General features: G+C 42.0%; 1 protein-coding gene across 3 annotated transcripts in view; it reads right to left on the bottom strand.

Annotated features, from left to right (window-relative positions):
- Nucleotides 1-21,485, bottom strand: part of COL15A1 (collagen type XV alpha 1 chain) — a 1,471,644-nt gene that overhangs the window by 363,074 nt on the left and 1,087,085 nt on the right. For all 3 annotated transcript variants that reach the window (XM_089690361.1, XM_089690362.1, XM_089690363.1), the window contains one exon: nucleotides 4,785-4,920. In XM_089690361.1, coding sequence (XP_089546487.1) covers nucleotides 4,785-4,920 — 136 coding nt within the window. The remainder of the gene's footprint in view (nucleotides 1-4,784; nucleotides 4,921-21,485) is intronic.

The raw sequence follows: 21,485 nt of genomic DNA, 5'->3' as shown, positions 1-21,485 counted from the left end.
GCATCATAGGTAGACCTCAACTATGAGAGACAAAATGAGAAAAAAAATCCAATCACATTGGCTGATTTGGAAAGAATTTATTTGCAAATTATGGTGGAAAATAAGTATTTGGTCAATATCAAAAGTTCATCTCAATACTTTGTTATATATCCTTTGTTGGCAATGACAGAGGTCAAACTTTTCCTGTAAGTCTTCACAAGGTTGGCAAACACTGTTGCTGGTATGTTGGCCCATTCCTCCATGCAGATCTCCTCTAGAGCAGTGATGTTTTGGGGCTGTCGCTGGGCAACACGGACTTTCAACTCCCTCCAAAGGTTTTCTATGGGGTTGAGATCTGGAGACTGGCTAGGCCACTCCAGGACCTTGAAATGCTTCTTACGAAGCCACTCCTTTGTTGCCCGGGCAATATGTTTGGGATCATTGTCATGTTGGAAGACCCAGCCACGTTTCATCTTCAATGCCGTTGCTGATGGAAGGAGGTTTGCACTCAAAATCTCACGATACATGGCCCCATTAATTCTGTCCTGTACATGGATCAGTCATCCTGGTCCCTTTGCGGAGAAACAGCCCCAAAGCATGATGTTGCCACCCCCATGCTTCACAGTAGGTATGGTGTTTTTTGGATGCAACTCAGCATTCTCTCTCCTCCAAACACGACAAGTTGTGTTTCTACCAAACACTATTTTGGTTTCATCTGACCATATGACATTCTCCCAATCCTCTTCTGGATCATCCAAATGCTCTCTAGCAAACTTCAGACGGGCCCGGACATGTACTGGCTTAAGCAGGGGGACACGTCTGGCACTGCAGGATCTGAGTCCCTGGTGGCGTAGTGTGTTACTGATGGTAGCCTTTGTTATGTTGGTCCCAGCTCTCTGCAGGTCATTCACTAGGTCCCCCCGTATGGTCCTGGGATTTTTGCTCACCGTTCTTGTGATCATTTTGACCCCACGGGGTGAGATCTTGCGTGGAGCCCCAGATCGAGGGAGATTATCAGTGGTCTTGTATGTCTTCCATTTTCTAATTATTGCTCCCACAGTTGATTTGTTCACACCAAGCTGCTTGCCTATAGCAGATTCAGTCTTCCCAGCCTGGTGCAGGTCTACAATTTTGTTTCTGGTGTCCTTCGACAGCTCTTTGGTCTTCGCCATAGTGGAGTTTGGAGTGTGACTGTTTGAACTTGTTATCAGTATAAAAAACACACCTGTCCACAACCTCAAACAGGTGCCATTGATACAGGTAATGAGTGCAGGACAGAGGAGCCTCTTAAAGAAGAAGGTACAGGTCTGTGAGAGCCAGAAATCTTGCTTGTTTGTAGGTGACCAAATACTTATTTTCCACCACAATTTGCAAATAAATTCTTTCCAAATCAGCCAATGTGATTGTCTGGATTTTTTTTCTCATTTTGTCTCTCATAGTTGAGGTCTACCTATGATGCCAATTACAGGCCTCTCTCATCTTTTTAAGTGGGAGAACTTGCACAATTGGTGGCTGACTAAATACTTTTTTGCCCCACTGTATGATTGTATACATATAGATTACATACTGTATATCCATTACATATGACCCCCCCCCCCCATAGAGGAAAGAGGTCTGTGTCTGCTCTGCATAAGCAGAGTGGTCACGGATCTGTCATCTGCCTGCTCAGCGGGGATCAGCAGACAGATCCCCTGCTGAGCAAGTGAATCATAGCTGCAGTCTGTCCCATGGGAAAGGGGCCAAAGATGTAGGTTTTTGTTGTCTTCAGATGTTTTCAGTTTGTCTGGGCTTCTGGTGTGGCAGGTGTGATCTACAGAATGGAACAGTAATCTTTCTTATGTTTTGTGTCTACTTATATTATATATTACATGTATGCTGCTTTTTCCAAAACATTTCTTGGTAGCAATATTTGTATTACACCTACATGGTGGAATATTTTTCTGATACAAAACGAAACCAGCGCTCAAATCTTCATGCAGACTAAAGGAAATTCTGAATGCCAAAGGTTGAGGTGAGGCCCTTCAGAGATCGGGAAATCTAGGTAATGGTGAACAAAAACAAACAAGGGCGCACTCCTATCGTGCATTAATGGTACACCACGTATTTATTGAAAAATTGTAGATACAGTTGCAAGAAAAAGTATGTGAACCCCTTGGGATTACGTGGAGTTTTGCATGAATTGGGCATAAAATGTGCTCTGAACGTCATCTAAGTCACAGCAATAGAAGAACACAGTCTGCTGAACATAATACTACACAAACATTAGATGTTGCCATGGTTTAATTGCACATAACATGTAAACATTCACAGTGCAGGGAGGAAAAAGTATGTGAACCTTTGGACTTAATAACTGGTTGACCCTCCTTTGGCAGCAATAACCTCAACCAAACGTTTCCTGTAGTTGCAGATCAGACCTGCACAACGATCTGGAGTAATTTTGGACCACTCCTCTTCACAAAACTGTTTCAGTGTAGCAATATTCTTGGGATGTCTGGTGTGAATCGCTCTCTTAAGGTCATGCCACAGCATTTCAATCGGGTTGAGGTCAGGACTCTGACTGGGCCACTCCAGAAGGCGTATTCTGTGCTGTTGCAGCCATTGTTTTGTTGAATTACTTGTATGCTTTGGGTCATTGTCCTGTTGCATCACCCATCCTCTGCGGAGCTTCAGTTGGCGGACAGATGGTCGTACGTTTTCCTGCAAAATGTCTTGATAAACTCTGGAATTCATTTTCCCATCAATGACAACAATCCGTCCAGGCCCTGAGGCAGAAAAGCAGCCCCAAACCATGATGCTCCCTCCGCCATGTTTCACAGTGGGGATGAGGTTTTGATGTTGGTGTGCTGTTGGTGTGCTGGGCCTTTTTTTCTCCACACATAGTGTTGTGTGTTCTTCCCAAACAACTCAATCTTGGTTTCATCTGTCCACAGTATATTTTGCTAGTAGTGCTGTGGAACATCCAGGTGCTCTTTTGCAAACTTCAAACGTGCTGCAATATTCTTTTTGGACAGCAATGGCTTCCTCCGTGGTGTCCTCCCATGTACTCCATTCTTGTTTAATGTTTTCCTTATTGTAGATGTGTCAACAAAAATGTTAGCATGTGCCAGAGATTTCTGTAGGTCTTTAGCTGACACTCTGGGATTCTTCTTTACCTCATGCAGCATTCTGCGCTGTGCTCTTGCAGTCATTTTTCCTGGACGACCACGCCTAGGGAGAGTAGCAACAGTGCTAAACTTTCTCCATTTGTAGACAGTCTGTCTTACCGTGGACACATGAACATCAAGGCTTTTGGAGATACTTTTGTAACCCTTTCCAGCTTCATGCAAGTCAACAATTCTTGATCGCTGGTCTTCTGAGAGCTCTTTTCTGCGAGGCATGGTTCACATCAGACAGTGCTTCTTGAAACCAGTAAACCCAAAACAGGTGTGTGTTTTTTAAGGGCAGGACAGCTGTCAGCAACACATCCAATATCATCACACTGATTGGAGTCAAGGTTGGCTCACTCCTGGCTCCAATTAGCTCTGGGAGAAGTCATTAAGCTAGGGCCTCACATACTTTTTCCTCCCTGCACTGTGAATGTTTACATGTTATGTGCAATTAAACCATGGCAACATCTAATGTTTGTGTAGTATTATGTTCAGCAGACTGTGTTCTTCTATTGTTGTGACTTAGATGACGTTCAGAGCACATTTTATGCCCAATTCATGCAAAACTCCACGTAATCCCAAGGGGTTCACATACTTTTTCTTGCAACTGTATATACTCACAAACCAAAAGGGATAAAAACAGACTTTTTTTTTTTTTTTGATTGGCTGTTCCTTGATTGGGCGGTCAGTTGTGTGTGTGGGAAAGGGGGTGTGTGTCCATTTCTTTTCATCACTTATTGGCCTACATAAGTTGGACTAGCAGGTCTACATTTTAGCTCTGAGGAAGGGGGTTCATCTCCCAAAACGCGTTAGCCTATCCCTTATAGGGTGTTTGAATCCATTGGACTGTCTTTATGGATCACCTGTTATGTTTTTATCCCTTTTGGTTTGTGAGTATATATCTACAATTTTTCAATAAATACGTGGTATACCACGTTAATGCACGATGGGAGTGCGCCCTTGTTTGTTTTTGTACACAAACATGTTCAATTTAAAGTATAAGTTCCCCTTTCCACAAAATACATGCACTTTTTTTGGTAGGTAAAAAAACGTGCATTTATTATTTTTTGTGTTAGGAGCCTGTAAAGCATTGCACCAGCGATCAGATCGCTGATGCCATGCAGGTCTCCTGCACACTGTCAGTGTATCTGCTTGCTCATACATCCCATACAGGCAAGCCGATACTTGCTGACAGGAAGAATCAATGAACTACCACAGTGCTGAGGTAGTTCATTGAGGACTACAAGCTGTCAGCCGCTAAGGTTGTCGGAAGGTTGTCGGGACTTGTCACAGAATGAATGAATGATGCGGTTGTGTGGGTGAAGCCCCATGCGGCCGCACTGTTTTTGAAATCTGCCAGCTAGTACGGGGAACTTCTCCTTGTACTTCTGTCACTGGGAGGGCTGGACAACGGGCGACGGCTGCAGGATCAGGAACACGTTACATGTTCCTCCCTAAAAATGGGTGGAACATGTTCCCAAAGGTGAATTTATGCTTTAAAGCATACAGGTGAGCCCCTGTTGTTAAAAAATGTCTATCCATCTGTATATCATTTGTAACCTTATTAATAAAAAAAAGAATGATATTTCTCAATCATCTCCCCATTTTGGATAACAAACAGAAAGCTTTTGGATACTAAATATGGTATAGATGACATACCTGATCCTAATAGTGAAGGTGGCCCAGGTGGCCCTGGTGGTCCCGGTGGACCCATTATACCATATCCAGGAGATCCTGGAAGACCAGGCACTCCAGGTGGACCTTGTGGACCTAATACAGAATCTCCTTTCAGGCCCTAAAGATGCATAGATAAAAACATTAATAAAATACAAAAGCTTAGTGAACCAGAAGACACAGAATATTCTAGCTTTGAAAACACACATTTAGATGTGGGTTTATACAACAAAGACAAGTTGTATATCTATGTACAAAAAATAAAATACACTTAGGGATATATGTCGCACACATTCGTGCAGACTGGATGAAAATTTATGTCGTAGATTAATTCCCAGATCGTAAATTCTATTTAGTGGTCAAAATGAAGTAAAGTTTTCTGAAATATCTCAGTGAGAAAATATACTACATATTGGCCACAAGATGGCGCTGACAATCATAGACACGTTTTCCATACTTTTATATTATAAATAGGGTTACAAAATTGTAGAAGCCTATCCAATTTCACAGTGTGATAATACATTAAACATAAAAACAAACAATTTTGTTTGTCCATGGACAGCTTAAAGGTCAATCCTCCAAGCTGGACACTTCTGTGCTCCCTCTCTGCTGTAGAAATCTGGCATCGGAGCTTACCCAGAAGGATAAAGTCATTATCACATGGGGAAGTCACATGCTCCCCAATACAGAGAATCCCTATTGCTCCACCTAGAATCTTCAACAGGGCTCCAACTGAATCAGGAGGCATTGAAGAGACATGGATGTATGAGTATACCTTGCAGGGAGGTTGGCTTACACTTTGCAATATTATGTTGAAGAATGTTATTCTGAAATAGTTTGACAACTTTTGGATGCAGCCAAACCTCTGCCCACCTTTACTTCAGAGACACTCTGGAGAAAATTTACTAAAGCCGGTGTACTCAGAATCAGGAGCAGCTGTGCATAGTAGCCAATCAGCTTCTAACTTCAGCTTGCTCAATTAAGCCTTGGCAATAAAACCTAGAAGCTGATTGGTTTCTATACAGAGCTGCACCAGATTTTGCACTCTCCAGTTTTAGTAAATAACCCCCTCTGACACTCTAAGATGCTCTTTTTATAACCAGTCATGTTACTGACCTGTTGCCAATGATCCTAATTAGTTTCAAAATGTTCTTCCAGATCTTCTTTGTTAAAACCACTTACTATGCCAGCTTTTTGTTGCCTTGTCCCAACTTTCTTGAGAAGTTTTGCTGCCATCAATTTAAAAATTAAAATGTTTTCTATTTTCTATTGTGAATAAAATATGAGTTTATGAAATTTGCAAATCATTGCATTCTGTTTGCACTATGTAAATTTTACACAGTGTCCCAACTATTTTGGAACTGGGGTTGTAAAACAATAGTTAAGATCTACATTAGTCATAATGAACAACGCCCACTAACCCACAAAAAAAAAAATAGGTCGACCTGCAGACTTATCTGATGACTGCTCACCACAAATTACAGCTCCTGGACCTGCCGCTGAATGTAAAAAAGGGTGGGATATCACTTATGCCATCAGTGACCAAATATAACCATGACCATATCTGGTCAATGATGTCACCCCTCACTTCCTCTTGATGTCCCTGAGCAAATATGGTAATTCACACCAAGCAGTAATTTGGGGGGTTCCCATGCTGTTTTTTTTTTTTTTTTTCCAAGGAACAACAAAAAAAGCAAGCAGGAAATGTAATTCACCAGCTAACAATTTAAATGGTATTTTTTTTCTATGTAAATTAAATTTTGCTGTAGTACATCCTACAGATGTGCCCCTGTCAGTGCTCTGTTCCCCGTGCCCTTTGTTTTACAATCCTTTGCCTATTAGTGTGGAAAATGGAGGGAACTGAATTTCAAGATTAATCAACTATTGATTTCAGCAGAACTCAAAACAAAAATGGTATAGTACTTGTCTAAAAAAAATAAAATAAAAAAAATAGTACAAGTAATGCCCAACCTACGTTATTAGCAGTTAGCAGTGAATCCACAAACCCAGGGATGCACATACATGTAAATAATATGCCACTTATAGAATTATTCAATTAATATGTGGACGAAAAGTCCCAGTGCTGTAAAAATGAAAAACTTCAAAGATGATTAATTTATTGTGTGAACCCAAGGTCACAGTGCTGCAAATAAAATGACCACAACTGTGAATGTTTATGTAAAACTGATACCACAATCCCAGTTCTGCAATCAAAACAAAAACATGCAATACAGAAATCATACAATATTATATCAGTACTCAATACAATACATTGTGTCAATGTCCAGTAATTCCCACAAGCGTTTGTGTTCATACATTCATCAGCCCACCATCAGTGTATTAGGATCATCATATATCTGTGTAAAGTGAATGCTCACCGCTACATTAGACTTACAGTGGGGAAAATAATTATTTGATTTCCTGCAGATTTTGAAGTTTGCCCAATTACCAAAAAATTAAGGGTCTATCATTTTTTTTATCATAGGTGTACTTTAAATGATAAAAACAGAATGTCAACCATAAATCAAGAAAAAACACATGACACAAATGTTATAAACGGAGTTGCAGTTCAGTGAATAAAATAAGTATTTGATCCCGAAGCAAAACATGACTTAGTACTTGGTGGAGAAACCCTTGTTGGCAAGCATAGAGGTAAGACATTTCTTGTAGTTGGTTACCAGGTTTGCACACATCTCAGGAGGGATTTTGGTCCACTCTGTGATCCACACAGATCTTCTCTAAATCCTTAAGGTTTCTTGGCTGTCACTTGGCAACTCAAAGTTTCAGCTCCCTCTATAAAGTAGGATTAAGGTCTGGACTGGCTAGGCCACTCCATGGCCTTAATGTGCTTCTTCTTGAACCACTCCTTTGTTGACTTGGCGGTATGTTTTGGGTCATTTTGGAAGACCCATCTTCACTGTTCTGGCTTAGGGAAGGTTCTCATCCAAGATTTTACAATACATGGCCCCATCCATTGGCCCCTAAATGCAGCAAAGTTGGCCTGTACCTTTAGCAGAGAAACAGCCCCAAAGCATAATGTTTCCACCACCATGCTTGACTGTAGGGATGGTGTTCTTAGGGTCATAATCGGCATTTTTCATCCTCCAAAGATGACGAGTCAAGTTAATGCCAAAGAGCTCAATTTTGGTCTTGCCACAGCAATCCTCTCCCAATCCTTCTCTGAATCATGGCAGCGTATTGTGTTACCAATGGTTTTGGTGACTGTGGTCCCAACTGCCTTGAGATCATTCACAGGCTCCTCCCATGTAGTTCTGGGCTGATCCCAAACTTTTCTCATGAACATCCTAACCCCATGAGGCGAAATCTTGCATGGATCTCCAGAGGAGGGCGATTAATGGTTATTTTGTATTTCTTCCATTTGCGAACATTCGCTCTAACAGTTGCCTCCTTCTCACCAAGCTTCTTGCTGATGGTCTTGTACAGGTTTACAATTTTATCCCTGATGTCCTCTGACAGCTCTTTGGTCTTGCTCATGAGGTTTGAATGGAAGAAAGAGATTCTGTGGACAGGTGTCTTTTATACACATAATGAGTTGTCGTAAAGCACCTTCTTAAATTGACTGGACTAATCTGTGTACCACATGAGCACATAGCCAGTCTGTGGGAGACTGTAAGGGACCGCCCGGCGGTACCACTAGCACTCCACTGAATAGGCGTCCCCAGCGCACGGAATCTAAGTCCCAGGGTGCTTGTTCACCAGGGCCCCTGATGGTGGGGATGGACTTGGAGCCCCCCGAGACCAGGTCGTGGCTACTGGGTATGTCCGTCAGTGGTAGTGGTATGCGCCAAGGGCTCCCACGGGAAAGAGTCTGATATGAGGAGGTCAGAAGACCCCACTGCGAGGGATGGACGGATGGATGAGCAAGGTCAGAGGGGCCGGGTCGGTAACAGAGAGGACGGTAAGGTACAAGACAGCGGGCAGAGAATGGTCGGGTCACACGCCAGGTCAGCAACAGCAGGTCAAATCCAATAGGGGGCATCCAGGAGAGAGGTCAGGCAAAGCAAGGGTCAGGACAGGAGAAATTAGCAAGGTCAGGTACAATCCGGGTCAATAACTTACAGGGCACAGGTTCGCAGATTCACAGGATGCAGGAAAGACCAGAAGGCACTGAATGACAGCTCAGGGCCATTTAAATATCCCGCCCTGCACTGCCATTGGTGCCCAGCAGGCGGCCGCGGCTTCTACTGCGCATGCACGAACTTGAACGCCGCGGCCGGCCCGGACCTAGTGCCCGTGTCCCTGCACAGGGCGGTGCACTGCGCCTGCACCGGGACCATCGCGGCGGGGATCGAGGAGATCCCTGACAGAGACAGAATTATTGTTGGTTGGTAGGGGATTAAATAATTTTTACTCACTGAACTGCAACTCAATTTATAACATTTGTATCATGCCTTTTCTGGATTTTTGGTTGATATTATGTCTATCCTTCAACCTGTTCTAGCCCGGCCCATAGCATAATGATGGCCAAGCAGGACTCACGTCGATCCGGGTGGGCATCATATGACATGCTTCTCGGATCGTGCCTCGAGCAGGGCCGTGCTGTGGAGCAATCTGTCACCAGCTGTGTAGCTCGGATGCAGCCAATGACAGATCTGTGTACCGGTCTGTTGCCAGTACCATGTGACCTGCTGTGGCCAAACATGACAATTGGAAACTATGGATGGCTTCCTTTCATACCATCCATTGTATACAATTATGTCACTAGATGTTATTGGTCACAGTAGTAGCAGACTGGGCCAATCACAGCCATCTGTGTCTTGTGATTAGCTGTGGCTAATCACAGCTAATCACAAAAAAAAACCTTGAATGAATTGATTTAATTCAGTTAAATGCTTGCTTATAGCAAATACAGTTTAGAATTTTTTTTCACACAAATAGAGCTTTCTTTTGGTGGTATTTAATTACCACTGAGTTTTTTATTAAATAAACAAAAAAAAAAAAAACTTTTGAAAAAAATCTTTTTCTTCTGTTTTGTTATAAATGCTTGCAAATAAATAACATTTCTTCATTAATTTAGGACAAACTGTATTCTGCTACATTTCTTAGGTGAAAATACCCCAAATTAATGTATTTTATTTAATCTGTAGGAAAGTTATAGAGTCCACAAACCATGGTATATATATCTGACAATCAATCAATGTACTGATGGCCAACCTCATTTCTTGAGGCCCAAAATCGCAAGCATAGTATAAATACCCCCCAAATTACCCATTTTTGGAAAATAGACAGTCCAAAGTATTTAGTAAGAGGCATGGTGAGTTATTTGGAGGTTGTAACTTTTTGTTACAATTTTTTGGAAAATGTAGAGATTGGAGAAAAAAAAAAAATCACAATTTTTTTTTTGTTTTTTACATATTGTCACCAGTCCAGTACAGCGTGATTATATAACTGGTGTGGTGGTGATCAGGGACACTGACTGGTGAAAGCATGTAAAAAAAAAAAAAGTAATAATTTAAATTTTTTTTTTCTATTTTTTTTTTAAATTTTTTTTATAATTAAGTTTTTATTGATTTTCACATGTATACATCACATATGAAAGAGAAACAAGAGAAAGAAGCACATCGATGGTACAAATCTGCAAGGCTACAGAACATAAAATGTCACAAAATAACAGTAGAGAAGCAGCCAAAACCGTACATTTTGGGCAGGTTGAGAAGAAATAAAGACTTCCCATGGATTCCATACTGCCTCAAACACAGCAATCGAACAAGCATGTAGAGCAGTCAAATATTCCATCTGTCTTACATCAGCAATAATTGTAGCCTCCCTAGCGGTCTGATTATGTCAGTATTTCTGTGCTCAAAGTGGTACATTTTTTTGCATGGAAATATGTATTTTTTTATTGTAGGCCTGTAATTTTGAGGAATAACTCACTGAAATCTGTCCGAACAAGAGTCTAGTAAACATCCCGGGTATGTTAAAATTTGAAACACGAAATCATAAATTATAATTTAATAAATAATCATAAAAAATAATATAATAATAATACATTTAATTCAATAATATAATCAAACCAAGAACACTGAAATTTGAAATAATCGTTTTCAGTGTCTGATGACGAATTTCCCCACGAATCATTATCACTCAATTCTGCAAGTAGTTCTAATTTACTATCATTGTTTTCTAGCTGGTCTAAAACCGCTTTTGACCTACAGGAATGTTTTTTGGACGCCACGGACATTTCTCAGTTTCCAGGCAGAAAGAACGGTAAAAATGCAGGCAGGGCACAGGACAAAGCACTAGGGACAAAATGTATGTGAAATGCTTTGATACAGTAATGATTTACTATGTGATTTTAGTGTATTTAGTGAATGTCACTTTGTGACATTTTTCAATTTCCCGCCGTTCCGTCCCCGCATGTCCTGATGTCGCAGGGAACAGAATCAAGAAGACAGATGCCGGCATCGGCCGGAGGACATTGCCGGGGACACTGCAGGGGGGACATCGTGGGAGCGAAGGACAGGGTAAGTGAAGAAGAGATCCCGAAGCAACGCTGCAAGGTATTCCCGAGTGTAGCTCAGGCGTTTTGTACCACAACATCATCATTTTGTATGTATTTTCCTTATAAACCACGCAAACAGAGGATCTAGGTGCGTTTTCCCAAATTTTTTTCCACAGTGTCAGATCAATGTCACATTGTAAAAACTGGGACCACTTGTTCATGTAATGAGTGTCATTAGATAAGGAGGACGTGTCCATAAGGAGTTTATATGTATTAGAGATGATACCGATTTGATGTGGGCCCTGTATTTATAAACGTTCAATGGGAGTGGGCTTCCCAAGGGTCAATGAGGGTGATATGGTAGAGAAAAAGATGTTGGGAAGGTAGGAGATCTTTTTTCTGGAGGTCCAAGAATGGTTGTAGCTTCCGTGTTACAGGGTGTACCAAGTGGCGTAGGTCGGTTGCGACCCAAGGGAGAACTTGGGACACTGCCAGACTATCTGGGAGATTGGGATTAAAAAGAATATTGGTTAGTGGATAACAATCGGAGGCCAGTGCAAATTTAGCCTTAAATTTCTGCCAAACAGTCAGGGAAAATTGCACGGGACCAAGGGAGAGATGACAAAAAGAAGCAACATCCGACGTCGACCAAAGGAGGGAGCATGGATGAGTCGGAGTTAATTGCAAAGATTCAATCTCAGTCCATATGTTGGGGGGTAGTGGGTGGACCATGACATAAGAAAACGAAGGTGGGTAGCATAATAATAGGTCACTATATTCGGTGCCTCTAAGCCCCCCCTAAAACGCAGGGAGAGTAGTACAGTACGTGCGATTCTATGACGCTTGTTATGCCAAATGAAATGTAAGAGGGATTTCTGGAGGGAGCGTAGTTTGGACATAGGAATGGGAACGGGAAGAGTCGCAAATAAATACAGGAGTTTGGGCAGCACAGTCATTTTTTATTACATTGACGTGTCCAAGGAAGGAAATATGTAGGGTATTTCAAAATTGCAAGGAGTGAGAAATAGATATAAATAGGGGGAGGGAAATTAGCCTCATATATAGAATGGTAGGAGGAATTAAGGTTAGTACCCAGATATTTTAAAGAGTGGGTGCATCATCTGTAAGGGAAGGACTCTTGGAGGGAAGATAAAACAAGGGGTGGGATGTGTAGTGGGAGTGCTTCAGTTTTGGATGTATTGACTTTGTAGCCTGACAGGGCCCCAAACTGTCGTAAAATCTTATGTAGACCGGTAGGGAGGTATGAGAGTTCGAGAGTGTGAGGAGGATGTCATCTGCAAACAGGGATAGTTTGTACTCATGACCATGGGAATGTATCCCTCCTATATCGGGGGTTGAACTGGATGGCACAAGCTAGCGGCTTCAGACAGAGAATAAATAATAAGGGGAAAGTGGACATCCTTGTTGCGTACCATTCGACATCTGAAAAGGGGGTGAAAGGAAGGAGGCCAATCTGACCTGCGAAGAGGGGGAGGAATAAAGGACCTTCAAGGCTGCCACAAACGGGCCCCAGAAGCCAAACATCTCCAAGATCATAAACATGTAGGGCCAGCTGAGGCGGTCAAAGCCTTTTTGAGCTTCTCAACTCAATAATATAGTAGGGATTGAAGATCAGTTAACCAGGTCAACCAGATCAATAGATCTCCTGGTGTTATCCGCAGCATGTCTGGCAGACACAAAACCTACTTGATCTCTGTGCATGAGCTTGGAGATGAGTCTAGACAGCCTGTTGGCCAAGATCTTAGTGAAGATCTTGTAACCAGAGTTTAGTAGATCAATGGGACGATAGTTATCTAGGATACAATGGTCTTTGTCAGGTTTGGGGATAACATAGATATACGCACGGGAGAAGTCAGCGATGTAATGCCTTTGAAAAAATCTTGGTAAAGAGAAAGAATGTGAGGGGCCAGAGTACCAATGACGGTCTTATAATAAGAAAAGGGCAGTCCATCTGGTCCCGGAGTTTTGCGGGAGGGGAGATGTTTGACTGTGTTGAATAATTCCTCAGATGAGATGTCAGCATTAAAGGCCGAAATGTCAGAAGGTGATAGCCTCGGTAACGATGAGGGATCAAAAAAACTATCAAAAGGACATTTTTGTGAGGGGGGGGGGATGGAAATCTGTGGTCAAACGATTGTAGAGATTCTCATAGTATGAGCAAAAAATAAGGACCATTACATGGGGGTCATAGGTAGGGTCCCATTTGGTTGGATTAGATGGTCTGGCATCGTAGAGGGAGATTGATTAACGAGCATACGATGAGGTTTCTTAGAAAATTCGTAGAATTTCTGCTTGACCCGAGGAGGAATTGTGCAGACTTACATGAATAGAGGGCCTTGATTTGGTCACGAAGAGTGGTCACCTTATGAAGCCCAGAAATAGACTTTTGCTAGTAATCGACATTCAGCCGAAGATAATTGGCGAATGAGGGAAGCCTTGGCACTCGCCGAGGATTTTTTCAAACGAGATCCCATAGAGATACAAAGTCCCCAAAATACCGCCTTATGGGCTTCCTACACAGTCGAAGTAGAGGTTACTGAGCCAACATTGTGGCGAAAATACATATCTAGTCCTTGAGAAAGCTCGTCCCTGAGATGGTCCGTAGTTAGAAAGGTCTCAATGAGTTGCCGCCAGTGGCATGCTTTAGGCATAACGTTAGGGAAAAAAGCTTCAGAGTTAGGGAGGCGTGGTCGGACCACATGATAGGATTGATTTCAGATGAAACCAGGAGAGGGAGCAATGGGGCGTAGATGAAGAAATTATCCAGACGGGAAAAGCTACGATGAGGGGTGGACTAGAAAGTAAACTGTTTGTGGAGAGGGTGTCTAATCTGCCAGGTGTCAAAGAGATGATGCTCCCTTATCATTTTGCGAAAAAGATTTTGAAGAGGAACATTGCCGCTTTGAAGGAGTGGACTCGAGGAGAACCTTCCTGTCTTTATGGGGGGAAATGATGAAATTAAAATCACCCCCAATAATCACATGTGGAGTAGAAAAGGAATCTAATTTGGCATTTGTATGGGAAAGAAACTGCAATTGACCCGTATTTGGGGCGTACAAATTCAACAAGACAAGGGGAGTGTCACTAAGTATACATTCCAAAATAATGAAACAACCTCATTGGTTGACCTTGAAGGAAACGACCCGAAGGGAGCAGTGTGTCCAAATCAAAATTGCCACTCCAGCCTTCCCAGAAGGGTCAAAAGCTGAGTAGGATTGGGAAAAAAAACCTTGAGGCAAAACGAAAGGAGACCTTCGATTCGATGTCGGTGGAGTTGAGAATCAACAATTGATTTGGACATATCGCAAATACGGATGTTCTGGCGGCGTTCCCGGTTTTCCAAATCTTCTTGATAGAGCTGCATTTGAGACATGGAATGCTTCAGATACGCATTGCCTTCCTCCAAAACATGAACGTATTGCACCAATTCATCAAACTTATTCTCTAATTGATCCACTCGGTCTCCGATCTGGGCTATTTCCTCCCTAAGATCCAAAGCCAATTTCCCAACTTCAGCAGATATAGTAGCAGTGATGTTGCGTAGAATCCTGCATCTGGGGAATTATATATGCGGATGTTGCCAGCTGCTCCATAGAAGAGGGAGCTGCAGTACCTCCCGTCACCGCTGGGGGTCCGGAGCTCTTCCTCGGACTCGCAGCGGTACTCGAGGCCAGGGATTGCGGCCTAGAGAGGAAGCGCTGGAGTGGTGAGGACCGCGGATCTTGAGGCGAAGGGGAGGGGGGCTTCCAGCCCCCGATCTTCCCCATTGTATCCCTCTGAGATGCTGGGCCAGGTGCGGAGCTTTTACGGCTCACCCGGAGTGTAGAGAGGCTGATGGTGGAGATCGAAAGGGCTGGGCAGGCTGGGGATGAGCGGAGCTCAGGAGTTAAGCGTCCGCCATCATTGTACTTTTAGCATGCGCTATTTTTTTTAAACACACTGTGACCAAAGCAATACAGTGTTACCATAGTAACATTGAACTACTCTGGGCTGATCAGGATTTTTTTTTACACATTATGATTGCGAATACCAATGTATTTCATTGATATTTGCAATAATTGTAACTGAATGAAACTGATTCATTCAGTTTTTTGTTGTGATTAGCTGTGATTGGGCAAAGCTCATCATGTGATACAGATGGGTTGTGATTGGCCCTGTCTGTACCATGTGACTGCTTTGATCAATCATAGCCAACAACACAATTGTATACAATGAATGGCATGACAGGAAGCCATCCATTGTATACAATCGACATGTGATCTGCTGTGATTGGTCACAGTGGTCACAATAGCACTGGCAACGGGCCGGTGTAGTGATATGTCGGTGAACGGCTGCTTTTGACAGGACGTCATATGATGCCCAGTCACAATGGTGAGTGTCCTGCCCAGCTGTCAATCTGCTATAGGCCGGGTGGGAAGGTGTTAAAAAAAAAATTGTGAAAAAAACTTTTTAATTTCTTAATTTTTCAAAAAATTATGACAAAAAAATTACAACGTCAAAAAAACTTGCCATGAATCTTACTAAATACCTCAGACTGTCTACTTTGCAAAAAGGGGTCATTTGTGGGATATCTGTACTGCCTTGACATTTTTGGGCCTCAAGAAATGAGATTGGCCTTCAGTACTTCAAGACTGATCAAAGCAAAATGTGGGTTGTTTTTCAAAATTTTCTGTCTTTTTTTGTTAATTTAGCAAAAAATAAAAACCCCAGTGGTGATTGAATACCACCAAAAGAAAGCTCTAATTGTGTGAACAAAATGTTAAAAATTTAGTTTGGGTAGAGCGTTGCATAACCACGCAATTGTCATTCAAAGTGTGAGTGCGCTGAAAGTTGGCTTGGGCAGGAAGGGGGTAAAGGTGCCCGTTATTGAAGTGGTTAAAATACACCCATGATAATAATTATAGAGCCTTGATTTCTTTGTAAGTGGGCAAACTTACAAAATCTGCAGGGGATCAAATAATTTTCTCCACTGTATACACTCCTAAAGGTCTTATAACGCTCAAATCTCTTCGCAATAGGTATTGGTCCATTTATCCAGTTTCCACCCAGCCTATAATAAAATAATGGTGGGGCAGGACCTTCGCCGTTCTAGGTGGACATCATATAATGTCCTCCCAGACTTGCAGCACATGTGCAACACACAGCCGCCATCAGCAGTGTACCTGTCACACAGTCACCATCAGCAGAGTACCTGTCACACAGTCGCCATCAGCAGTGTACCTGTCCCAATTGTGATGTGCATTGCCCTTCCATGCGCACCTTACTGCTAAGGCTAGTTATAGGTTGGGATGGTTGCCATTTTTTTGTGGAATTGGCTAATTTGGATGCAAAGATGCACTGAATGCCTTTGCTGTAATTTTGCTATAGCTTGGTGTCACGTACGCCCTTAACCTATCCAGTGATATATGTGCTCCTACTATGGAGTTAGGTCTACAGTATACAGAGGACCCTTGATGGGAGACTGTGGCTTACGCACGTATTTCCAAATGTGTGCAAACAAAACCCTCTGTTTTTGAAGCAAACTGTTAAACAGGACCAAATTGGTTGTTTTGCAGGCTGTCTGGTAAGTGTTGCTGGGAAATCCTTTGTTTGTTTGTGCCTGTCCCAATGTCACCAGAGCTGCCATGTCTGAAAAAATTTATACTAGTCAGGAGGCATTTCAAATCCTCAGTATGTTGGATGAGAGCAGCAGGAGCTCTCGCTGTCCAAATACAAACCTGTCAAAAATAGTGGACCAGTACCCGAATTGGAGGAGGAAACAGTCCCTCCTAAAAGGATAAGACACTCTGAAGACCAGGCAACCACAGCAGCACTATACACCCCACTGGTGAATTGGTAAGCACCAATGGCACTAGATCCCTGGATGAAAGGCCCAGCACTACTACTGGGGTATCACATCAGACCCCAAGAGTTAGGGACCATACATATCTCACAGACACACTTGTGAACCCATTATGGCTGCCTCCAAACTCAAGCTTAGCTACAATCCCCCCTTTTACCAACACTGAAAAATTTTCACAGATTGATTTTTTCAAATTATTTTTCACTGACATTTAATTTCAGTTGGTTGTGGTCCAGACCAATATTTTTTCCCAGCAATACATTGCAAATAACCCCAATTCATTCTATGTCCATCTGGTTGAATGGTGATGTCTCACAGTGGAGGAATTAAAACTATTTTTGGGTCTCACAATTAACATGGAGCTTACAAAAAAAAAATGAAGGACATGCTTACTGGTCCACTGACCCCATTCATCACATGACCATTTATTCAGCAGTTATATCAAGGTCATGCTATGACATGATCATGTGCTTTCTCCATTTCAGCGATAATAGAAGTTCCCTCCCTGAAATCAGCCTAGCTATGATAAGATGTACAAAATTAACCCAATAATTAATTTATTTTCCCAGAGATTATCTGAATTGTACAATGCCTTGAAAAAGTATTCAATCCCCTTGAAAATTTCCACATTTTGTCATGTTACAACTGTGATGGATTTGGTAAAATGCCTATTTAGTTTCCTATTGAATATATATATATATATATATATATATATATATATATATATATATATATATACGCTATTTCTATAAGTTTTATAAATATTTACTTTTATACTTTAATACATATGTTGTGTGAATATTTTCTGCCTGCTGGGCTTTGTGGTACTATAAGAAATCTTTGCTTAAGAAATGTCTGCTCACACACACAGACCCCCTCCCACCGTGTGATTTGGAAGACAAAAGAATGTTTTTTTCTCTATAAGATAAGATGGAAGAAGATCACACCTATACCATGACGGAGATTGTTTTCGTGTGGAAATGACCAATCAAAGACTAATATAATGTTTATGCTGTTGTCACATGACTCTTGCATCATTCTGCATATATAAGCTCACTTTCTCATTATAATAAATTAGAAGTATTCATAGACTGAACTTGTGTGTCAGCGTGAGTCTCTTCCATTGTGCGCACATTCCAAAGCTAGCGTCATAAATTAGGACAGGAACAGATAAGCACTGGAAGATTCAGTCCTTGACTAAAACACAACCAAAAAAGTAAAAGTATTTTATTGGGATTTTATGTAATAGACCAACACAAAGTGACAAATAATTGTGAAGTGGAAGGAAAATGACAAATGATTTAAACATTTTTTTACAAATAAATATCTGAAAAGTGTGGCGTGAATTTGTATTCAGCCCCCTTTACTCTGATACCCCTAACTAAAATCTAGTGGAGCCAATTGCCTTCAGAAGTCACCTAATTAGTAAATAGAGTCCACCTTGTGTAATTTAATATTGGTATAAATACAGCTGTTCTGTGAAACCCTCAGAGGTTTGCTGGAGAACATTAGTGAACAAACCGCATCATGAAGGCCAAGGAACACACAAGACAGGTCAGGGATAAAGTTGTGGATAAGTTTAAAGCAGGATTAGATTATAAAAAAAATCCCAAGCTTTGAACATCTCATGGAGCATTGTTCAATCCATCATCCAAAAATGGAAAGAGTATATCACAACTGCAAACTTAACAAGACATGGCCGTCCACCTAAACTGACAGGCCAGGCAAGGAGAGCATTAATCAGAGAAGCAGCCAAGAGTCTCATGGTAACTCTAGAGGAGCTGCAGAGATGCACAGCTCAGGTGGGAGAATCTGTCCAAAGGACAACTATTAGTCGTGCACTCCACAAATCTGGCCTTTATGGAAGGGTGGCAAGAAGAAATCCATTGTTGAAAGAAAGCCATAAGAAGTCCTGTTGCGGTTTGCGAGAAGCCATGTGTGGGACACCCAAATCGTGGAAGAAGGTGCTCCTGGTCAGATGAGACCAAACTTAAATTTTTGGTCTAAAAGCAAAATGGTATGTGTTGTGGAAAATTAACACTGCGCATCACCCTGAACACTTCATTCCCACTGTGAAACATGGTGGTGGCAGCATCATGTTGTGCAGATGCTTTTCTTCAGCAGGGACAGGGAAGCTGGTCAGAGTTGATGGGAAGATGGATGGAGCCAAATACAGGGCAATCTTAGAAGAAAACCTATTAGAGTTTGCAAAAGACTTGAGACTGGGGTGGAGGTTCACCTTCCAGCAGGACAATGACCTTAAACATACAGCAAGAGCTATAATGGAATGGTTTAGATCAAAGCATAATCATGTGTTAGAAAGGCCCACTCAAAGTCCAGACCTAAATCCAATTGAGAATCTGTGGCAAGACTTGAAAATTGCTGTTCACAGATGCTCTCCATCCAATCTGACAGAGCTTGAGTTATTTTGCAAAGAAGAATGGGCAAAAATGTCACTCTCTAGAAAGACATCCCCAAAAAGACTTGCAGCTGTAATTACAGTGAAAGGTGGTTCTACAAAGTACTGACTCAGGAGGGCTGAATACAAATGCACAGCCCACTTTTCACATATTTACTTGAAAAAATTTTGAAAACCATTTATCATTTTCTTTCCACTTCACAATTATGTGCCACTTTGTGTTGGTCTGTCACATAAAATCCTAGTAAAATACATTTACATTTCAGTTGTAACATAACAAGATGTAAAACATTTCAAGAGGTATGAATACTTTTTCAAGGCACTGTATATCTCTGAAAAAATATCTGTGCAGACGAGTCTATTGTCCACTTCACTGGCCAGATGGGAATCAAGCAGTAAATGCTCAGTATAAGTGCCAGGTATGGGAGTTGATTTACTAAAACTGCAGATGCTAAATCTGGTGCAGCTCTGCATAGAAATCAATCATCTTCCAGGTTTTATTGTTAAAGCTTAATTGAACAAGCTGAAGTTAGAAGCTGATTGGCTACCAAGCACAGGTGCACCAGATTTTGCACTCTCCAGTTTTAGTGAATCAACCCCCTGAGTTCATCAAGCTCTGTGAAAGAGCCACAGCACATGTGAATGCCTTCCACATGTACGCAGCCCTCTGAGTGCCCATCCTACACAGTGGAAAAATTGTCTGGGACCTAGCATTTCCACTATTCAAAAAAAGAGTATCATGTCTACCTGGATAACGTTTGCACAAGTCTTCCCCTTTTCCAGAACCTGCACCTCCAGAAAACTTTGGCCTGCAGTACAATGCGAACAAACAGGAAGGGCTTCCAACAAAGTCTGCTGACCGCAAGGCTACAAAGGGGGGAATCAGCTAGTTTGAGGAACAACCATGTGTTGGCCGTGAAGTGAAAGGATAAGAGACATGTATACATCCTGTCCTTCATCCACAATGACACCTCGGTGGAAGTTCACAGAAGACACGGTCCCATCCAAAAGTCTGTGTGCATCCATGATTATAATTGGTTCATGGGGGGTGGATTTCAACAATCAGATGCTACAGCCCTATTTATCAACAAGAAAGTCCCTCTACTGGTATAAAAAAGTTCACGGAAAGACCCACCACCATAACGGTTATAAAAGATATCATCTACCAAGAATCTCCACCAGAAAACATTTGCTCGGATTCTGTGAGTAGACTTCATGAACAACATTTTCCAGAGAACAGTTCACCTACAGAAGCAGGCCGAATACACCAAAAAAATGCCGGATATGCAGCAGAGGGTGAGTTAGGAGAGACAACAGTTTTCAGTGTCCCTGATGTCCCTCCCAACAGGGCCTATGCATTGAAGATTGTTTTCGACATTATCACACATCACTAAAATATTAGTGAAGGTATAGTGGCCATATTTCTAACAGCCTGCCCTTTCCCCATTTCGAACATCTGTGCTGATCATTAGCCTGCTGCCTCAACTGACCATACCTCTGCCTTCCACCTTAACTGACCCTGGCCTGTATGTTGACAATGCCTCTGCCTGCTGTCTGGATTGTTTATCAACCATGTTTCTGCCTTCTACCTGCACTGTCCTCAGCTTATTTGGCCATGTTTTTTGCCTGCCACTTGGACTGATTTTTTACCCTGCTACTGTAGTAGTAGGATTCAAGATAACACAGGGGTCTCAGATACTGCATGTGAGGGGCTTCAGAGTAGAGTTCTGAGCAGAGAAAAACAGTTTTTGGTTTTCTCTGGGTTTTGTAATTTCTGGATCAGGGTTCAGGGTCCGTAAGCTTAAAAGATAATTTGGTGGGAAGAAGCCTCTACCCCTGTGCCCAGGTCTTACCTGACCAAGTCCCTAAGCCTGATGTTTGTGCCTGCTGCTTGGACCAATACTTTGGCTGTGCTGACCATATCTCTGCCTGCCTGTAATG

This window comes from Staurois parvus, unplaced genomic scaffold (genome assembly GCF_062004578.1).
Source record: "Staurois parvus isolate SC_StPar_1 unplaced genomic scaffold, SC_StPar_1.0 ptg000527l, whole genome shotgun sequence".
In the NCBI taxonomy this organism is placed as follows: domain Eukaryota; kingdom Metazoa; phylum Chordata; class Amphibia; order Anura; family Ranidae; genus Staurois; species Staurois parvus.
Note: the sequence above shows the minus strand (reverse complement) of the source record. Positions and strands in the feature narration are given on the sequence as shown.